At 37.9% G+C, this 8052-nt stretch overlaps 1 protein-coding gene across 1 annotated transcript; it reads left to right on the top strand.

Moving 5' to 3' along the window:
* Window positions 1–252: 252 nt before the first annotated feature.
* On the top strand, window positions 253–6400 carry snrnp48 (small nuclear ribonucleoprotein 48 (U11/U12)). Its single transcript, XM_042424169.1, has 9 exons — window positions 253–523; window positions 1335–1448; window positions 1687–1747; window positions 2405–2485; window positions 3726–3908; window positions 4132–4253; window positions 5721–5833; window positions 5937–6053; window positions 6163–6400. Exons 1-9 carry the CDS (start codon window positions 377–379, stop codon window positions 6245–6247), a joined length of 1023 nt encoding a protein of 340 aa, XP_042280103.1. The 5' UTR covers window positions 253–376; the 3' UTR covers window positions 6248–6400.
* Window positions 6401–8052: the final 1652 nt, after the last annotated feature.

The raw sequence follows: 8052 nt of genomic DNA, 5'->3' as shown, positions 1-8052 counted from the left end.
TAACTGATACATTTTATTTCAAAAAATGAAGTTTAATATAATATAATATAATATAATATAATATAATATAATATAATATAATATAATATAATATAATATAATATAATATAAATATTACCTTATTTTACTATTTAACTGAATATAACGTAAAGGTTTTTATTTATCCTGAATTCTTGCCACAACACTTTCCAATGAACATTCTGTCAATTAATAGTAGACTGCAACTACCAGCATGCATTGCTACTGCTTTCCCGCCGACGCCCTGGCATACGTCATCAGTCCGCGCGCTGAACATGGCAACTGCAACTGCGGGGAAAACAAAACACTGATGAATTTGCGGCAAATTCTCCGCTGATTTTGAGTGAAAACTCTAAAAATGTCGGACTCATTAGGAACAGAAACCCTCCAGGATAGACTGGACCGTCTGCGGGAGCTGACAGAGTTCACCGAAAGCTGCAAAAAACAGCTAGACGATATATTTGAAACGCTGGGATGGTCGCTGGATTACAAGGACTACAAACAGGTAACATTAACGGTTAGCTTTTAGTTTTCAGTTAAAGCAAATAATAATAATCTGAGGAGTAATCGGAGTATTTTCCTACTTAAATAAATTATCATATTTTAACGTGAAAGCAAACGAAAGGAAAGCGTCGTTTCCCAGTTGTTGCCGAACCGACAGGAGACGAGCTGTAGAGATAAAACGATATTAGTTACCGTAAATCAGTTAGTTAAGCTTTTAAATCTGTGTTTCTGACAGCTATAATGATTCATATTTATTCCGAATTCTGTCTAGAGCTGCTGCGATTAGTCATTTAATCGATTAGTAGTCTATTATTAAATTAATTGCCAACTATTTTGAAAATCGATTAATTGTTTTGAAGTTTTTTTTAAGAATGAATAGATAAAAAAATATCTGATTCCAGCTTCTGAAATGTGAATATTTTCTGATTTATTTAGTCCTTTATGACAGTAAATTGAATATCTTAAGATTGTGAAACAAACAAGACATCTGAGTTTTTATGGACCAAACAACTAATCGATGCATTGAGAAAATGATCAACAGATTAATCAATAATGGAAATAATCTATTGCTGTAACTAACAATTATTTTCATATTTTATCAATTAATCTGTTAATTGTTTTCTTGATTAAGAAAAGCAGTGAATTCTCACATTTTAGAACCTGGAATCATCAAATATTTGGTGTTTTTCCTTTGAAAAATGACTTAATTGATTATCAAAATAGTTTTAGTTTCTTTTGATCAATTTATCGTTAAACTCTTAAGTTTGTCATTTCTCTCCATGTTATTCATCTTCTATTTATGTGTTTTTTAGGAAGTGATGGAGCAGTGTCCCTATGACCCTCACCACCGAGTCCCGGTCAGGAGCATGGAGAAACATAAAGCCTCCTGCAGCCTCAGGAAGATGGGCTACACAGCTGAGGAGCAGGTAACACACACACACACACACACACACACACACACAAGGCTCTAGATAAACAGGAACAAAAGCAACGCCATTAAGACACATCAGATGTTTCAATTGCACAGCTGCGAGGTTGTAATTCCAACTTCCGTCTGTATCAGTGAGGACAACAACAGACTGCACAAGTGTCTTTTCATCCATGACATGTAAACAGTAAGAATTTTAGTGTTAATCATTAAAAAGTTGCATCACTCTTTTGCAGGAGGAAATGTCTGACCCTTCAATCTGTTACCAGAACAACAGTATCAGAAGCTTCACAATGGGTGAGTCACTACTGGAGACTGTCACAGTAAATCACTGTTCACCTTTATGATCCACAGTTCAGCTATGAAAGTCAGATGTTATAGAACACTGCCTCTTTTTCCATTTGTACGAAGAAACTTAAGATATTATGATGGTTACTTTTGAGAAATTCATCCATTTGACTCCAAACAACATAAACATTTTAACCACTGTGGTGAAATATTGAGGTTTGCTACAAAAGCTTTTAAAGCTCCAAAAGTCAGCTGATCAGAGTTGAGATGTTCTGGAAAATAAGAAGAAAAGAAATATATAAATATATAATTTTTTGTTGTCCTCGTTGTTTTTGCTATTACTGAGTCTAAAGATACCGTTTAAAGGACAAACATTATTTCAATTATTAAGGGTCTTTTGAGAGGTTTATTATAGATAAATACAAGCACCTACCTTCACCTGTCACCTGACAGTCAGTTCTCTTTGGTGAAGTTTTTAGTTTTTTATCTTTATTACAGGATGAAACACCTTAAAGAGAATCCTGATAAGAGGAAAGTGATGTGACATCACGTTTATTTCAAGATGGAAGTTAAATTTCTTTGTCTCTGGTTTGAATCACGTCCGTCGCTCTCCAGAAATCACTTGGTACATTTCCCGGTTGTCATCCTGTCATTTCCTTCCTGCAGACAAATCCACTCAACACCAAGTGATCCTGCAGGCGAGATCTGCTGCTCCGCTGATGAGGATGGAAGGAGTCTTCTGGCAAGGTATCGGCTCAGTTTGACACGGTTCAACTCTTTTCTCTGTCGTTCTGTTGTATGTTATCCTGAGTCACACAGTGAGAACTCAACTGTCAGAGCACATTTCATTTTACATGCCAGGTGCGAGGACAGACCACTAGAGGTCACTGTAGAATTAAAATAAACTCATCATTAAGCTCATCTGCCTCCAAATTTGAACCACAATTACTAAGAGGATTCTATAATTCTTCAAATAATTTTTATTCTGGATTTTCACTTTTCTTCATGATCACATTTGTGCTGACGTGTGTAATCGGTGTGTTGTGTGTTCTGTTTTCAGCGACAGGGGTGAGTATTAGAGAGGAACTGGGCTCTAGAAAGTTCTGCTGCTCTGGTTCAGGCTTGCCTGATTACGTGCAGTATCCTTTAACGCCATATCCTTTCAAACCACAGGGCTGGGCTGAGGGACACACACACACACACACAAATAAACACACACACTCACACTTTTCCCTTTACGTGTTGGGGAAAGGCATCATATATTCAGATTTGTCAGCTCACTTCAATGCTGATTGAAGGAAGTGGTTTAAATGTAATATACAAAATATTAATGTCACGTCCTCTTTCTGTGAAATCCACTACTTCAATGATCACATACTGAAAGGACTTTTACAATCAATATTATGTTTTCTGTATTTCTGTGTAAGAAAAGGAGCTTAGATCAGTCCATTTTGTACATTTTAAAGCATAGAGCATGTTAAATAACAAACGAACGGGTTCACAGTTCTTCACTTGTCTTTTTAGTGCCAAAGTCCCTCTTTTTGTTGCTATACTTCCACCGCAGCTCAACAGGGAAACACAAAGAGGGAATTTGATGCTAAAAAGGCTGTAAATGTGTCAGATATCCACTTGATATGACTAACTCAGACTGATGAAGCATCAGTCATTTCACTTTCCCAAAAAATAAGTAACAGGACTTTTTATATAATCAGATTTGTCTGATTGTGTTGTTTTTGTGCTACAAGTGTGATTGTGAGAGCTGCTTTGCCATTTAACAAAGAGACAGAAACAAAGTTTAAGTGTTTCTGAATCCATCGAGCTGCTGTGATGAAGATGATCAACAACAGTTGGACTAGTATCAGGGCGAGGAAGGAGGAGTTGTGTTATGACCATTTAAAAAAATAAGTGAATGATGAAATGTTTTTGATAAAAGTGTGTCTCTCTCAGTCATTTCTCAGTGTTTAAAGCCTCTCTGGTCGTCCATCAGGTCAGTACTCCGGCCAGCCTGTCGACGTGCCTCAGAGCCACAAGCGAGCCGTGTGTGACCTCACCGTCGCTGACCGGTTGGCTCTGTACGATCACGTGGTCGGCGTCCTCAACAGACAGAACGAAGCCGCCGCCTCCAGCAACGACGATCTCTACGTAGATTTGGTGTCCAAGCTCCAGAAAGGTAAGAGCCCACCTAACACCAGAATCATGAAATATTGTGTCAGAACATCTGTAAATAAAGGTTTTACTCATTATTTGAATTTTCCGTATTTGCTGTCAGTACACAGATGCAACTGTCTTTTAAACAATACGTTTTGCTTTAACTTTTGATGACAATAGAAAGTTTGGTTTCTCCCTCAGCGTGGTCCTCTTAGTAAAATTAGTTTGTGTGTATTTGTGTGTAGATGAGGAACAAAATGAGCCAAAGACTCACCTGGAGCTGATGGCAGAGATGAGGGACTACAAGAGGCGGCGTCAGTCCTACCGAGCCAAGAACGTTCACATCACCAAGAAGTCCTACACCGAGGTACGAGTGAGCCACAGCTGGATGTTCGCCTGGTTTTCTACCCATAATCCCTTCTATTTGTTGGAGGACTCTGACGCACGTTTTCAGACGCCTGCAGGCTTTTATTTGTTGCCCTTAGAGATGAAACGGCTCTGTTATCTTTAGGAGGAGCTGGGATGGTAAACTAGAACCACCACAGGTATCTCAGACACCTGTCAGTCAAGCTACTATGGACCAAAACATCAAGCAAATGTTTAATGCCAACATTCAAGTTCCTCACAGCGGCTCACATTATCCATCAACTTTAGACTGAATTTTCCAAATCATCACATCATTCACATGAATTTTACAGCTGGAAAGCTACAGCAGCAGCTGAAGGAATCAAGAGCGTAGATGCAGGAAATAAAGGAGTAAATCGTTGTCTCTCACATTCCTGATGAATGCCCACAAGCAAGGCACTGACCCTCTGTCTTCAGAGGTCAACAGTTCATTTACTGTCTTTGCACAGTTGTACGGTACAAGGTTTCCACAGATCCTTAAAAAGTCTCAAATTTGATTTGCAGAATTTAAGGTTATAAAATGTCTTTAAAGGTCTTTATGTTTAATTATGGTAGGTGTTCAATTTTGAGGCGATGCTGAGATGCATCAGAAATATCTGTCCGGATCATAGACATATGGACGTAGTTACCGTGACGTCACCCGTTGGTTTCTGAAGAGCGGTTTTGAAGCTCAAAGCGAGCCGCTCCGGCCGTCGCCATCTTGGCAGTGCGTGACGCTGCCTAACTCCCAGCCAATCAAAAATGGGCAAAGAGGCGGGCCGAATGGCTGAAACAATCCACCTAGCGGCTGGCGGACCTGTCACTCAAAGCAGCCATGTTCATTATGCAGAACTTTACAGTTTAATAAAATTTAAATGGATGAGTTATAAAAAAATTCACCCCCCGTACAGTTGTCATGAAAGAGGAAATTAGCTACAGAGACCAAAACCGTTTTTTGTACCAGGCTGTAAACATGTTTATTTCTGCTGTAAAGTTGGACATTTTAACATGGAGGTCTATGGGGATTGACTCGCTGTTGGAGCCTCAAACTGCAGTTTTTGGCACTTCTGCATTGGCTTCATTTTACAGCCCCAGAGGTTGCCGCTTGGTCTGGATTAACTTATTTAAATATAAAATAACAGTTCTTAAAGGAAACAAATATAAGGGATCCTCTCCAAATATGTTTATGCATTTATGTGTAAATGAATCAGCTGATATCATTATCAGATTCTTTTTTCTTTCAATCTGCAATTTACATGAAGAGTTTTGAAAAGAAGAAATGTTAAATTATCAAATGGGATGTTGGGGAAAATGTGTTTGGGTCAGCTGACCAGAGCAAATCCTATACTGGAAACACTGGTGATCCAGACCATCAATCCTCAGCAAAACTGTTTCCTGTTTAAATGAAGCAAAAAATGTATAATGTTGTTTTATGACTTTGATTGTTCAGGTGATCAGAGAGGTGATCAACGTCCACTCAGATGAGCTCGCCAGACAGTGGAGAGACGAGAGAGAGGAGGAGGAGGACGAGGAAGGAGGAAGATCTGAACACTCGTCCCACAGGTACAGGAAGCACTGTGACCTCTGACCTCCTGATGAGCAGATATTGAAGTTTGTTTAAGGGCTTGACAATGATTATTATTATTATTATTATTATTTCTGTCAGACGTCGGTTGGATGAAAGGCAGTCAGCGTCCTCAGAGTCCCATCACTCCCACAGCAGACGCCACCGCAGCCGAGAACGAAGCCACGACAGAGAGGGCAAGAAGAAGAAGAGGAGGAGGTGAGGAAGGACAAATATAACAACCTGTTCTTGTACAATTACAGAATCTGATGAAAAATTATTTTTAGGGACATTTTGAGGATAATTTTGGCTGTTTGGATGTTCGCAGGGATTCCCGGTCGCCAGACGACTACCACCACGAACGAAAGAAGAAGAAGAAGAAGAAGAAAGACGAGAGGGAGAAGGAGAAGTGATAGTGCAGGATCAGCATTAACAATTGTCAGATCAGATGAAGTCAAATGTCATCGTGGCCTCAACTGAACAAAAGATGTGTCAGAATTTTAAATTTAAAACTGGGGGATTTTGGGGGGAAAACAAATGTAAATAAAGTTGTCCAGAACCAACAACATGAACATTTTGAGCTTATTTGTGCATCACAAACACCATTTTAACATATGACATTTCTTTTCCATCATGTTTTAATACGACTGCTCTTCATTTGTTTTATAGTGTTTTACAGTGTAATTATATGTTTGCCGCTGGGTCGGTTGGGAGCGGGTTTCAACTAAAGACTACGTGGAATGTTGGACAGGAGTGTCATAGCTGCCACAGTTTACCACGGGGTCAAAGGTCACCCTGTTCTGGGCCTGATTTTTGCTGTGTGACTGCAAGTGTTTACACAGGATTCCTGCAGACATTCAGAAACTCTGGAGAATCTTTTAATTTGAGATTTTTGGTTTCTGTGGTTTGGAAAAGTTTCAAGATGCTACTCAAAATGTGCATCATTTTAAAACCCAAATGATATTATTGTGTAGGGAAATAAACAAAGAAAACTTTTTATAATGTGTGTAACTTGAGTAAAAGCTGTAGCAAGTAACAGAATCTTTAACACTTAAGTATTTTGACATGATAAATATGAGTCATGGGAGTCATGCTGAGTTATGAGCAGAAAATATATGATTCAGAAGGTTTAAACTAGTTTTATGGCAGATTTCTTTACAGTTTAGTTACATGTGCATCAGAATAAACTCAAACTCTTAGTTCAGATCAGAACATCGTTCAGCTGCTTCATTTAAATAACATTAAGATTTTGTTCTTTGTACTGAAGTTTTAGTATAAAGTTCTATCTTCTAGTTCAAATTATTTCATCCATTTGTGTCCTGACTGATATAAATGACAACACAGCAGACAGACAAACTTTAAACGTGTGAAATCTTTGGGTAACATGGTTTTGCTAAAGATTTGTTCTTCTAATATAATGAAGATTATTTTAAAGAGTTTGTTGCTCAGTGCAGAGTTTCATCAAAGCAGCAGAGACGTTTGTAGGATGTAATTTGAGCTTCAGCTAAATATTTTATTTGCAGCCTCTTGTGAAGTGTAAAATATTGTCAGATTGAAAGTAACTTTTTGCTTTTAGTCCCTTGTTTTATTTAATTGTTTGTAGGATATCACTTACACTTATGAGCATATTTCAATGAAATGTGATGGAAAGTTTGGATCATGTTTTTTTCTATTCAGAGTGTTTTTAAGTGATGTCTTCACATTGTGAGATGCATTTTTGACCATTTTCACATTGTTTTCATGAACTACTACACTGTAAAACATCATACAGGAATTTAGTGGAATCAACTAATATTTGGTCAATATATAATTTATATAATTCAAGCTTTATTTCAACACTTTTTCAGAACTCATAAGGTCTTCTGACTTGAAGTGTTCTGAGTTGAAATGAGTTGAACGTACAGCTGAGAGTTCACTCAACTTTCCCATCATGCATTGTTCCAGAGTTAAAGCTCTTTTTTTTAGTTTTAAGAAAATACACAGTACCCGTCAAAAGTTTGGAAACAGCTTCTTATTCAAGGGTTTTTCTTTATTGTTACTATTTTCTACATTGTAGAACAAAACTGTAGACATCAGAACTATAAAATAACACATACAGAATCATGTAGTAAACGAAAAAGTGTTAAACAAACCAAAATTTATTGAAAGTAACGATGGACGGTTGTTTCTCTTCACTTAGCTGAGCGGTTCTTGCTGTAATAAGGATCCCTGCGTTGCT

Source organism: Thunnus maccoyii, chromosome 10 (genome assembly GCF_910596095.1).
Source record: "Thunnus maccoyii chromosome 10, fThuMac1.1, whole genome shotgun sequence".
Classification (NCBI taxonomy): Eukaryota; Metazoa; Chordata; class Actinopteri; order Scombriformes; family Scombridae; genus Thunnus; species Thunnus maccoyii.
This window is presented reverse-complemented; position numbering and strand designations above follow the sequence as displayed.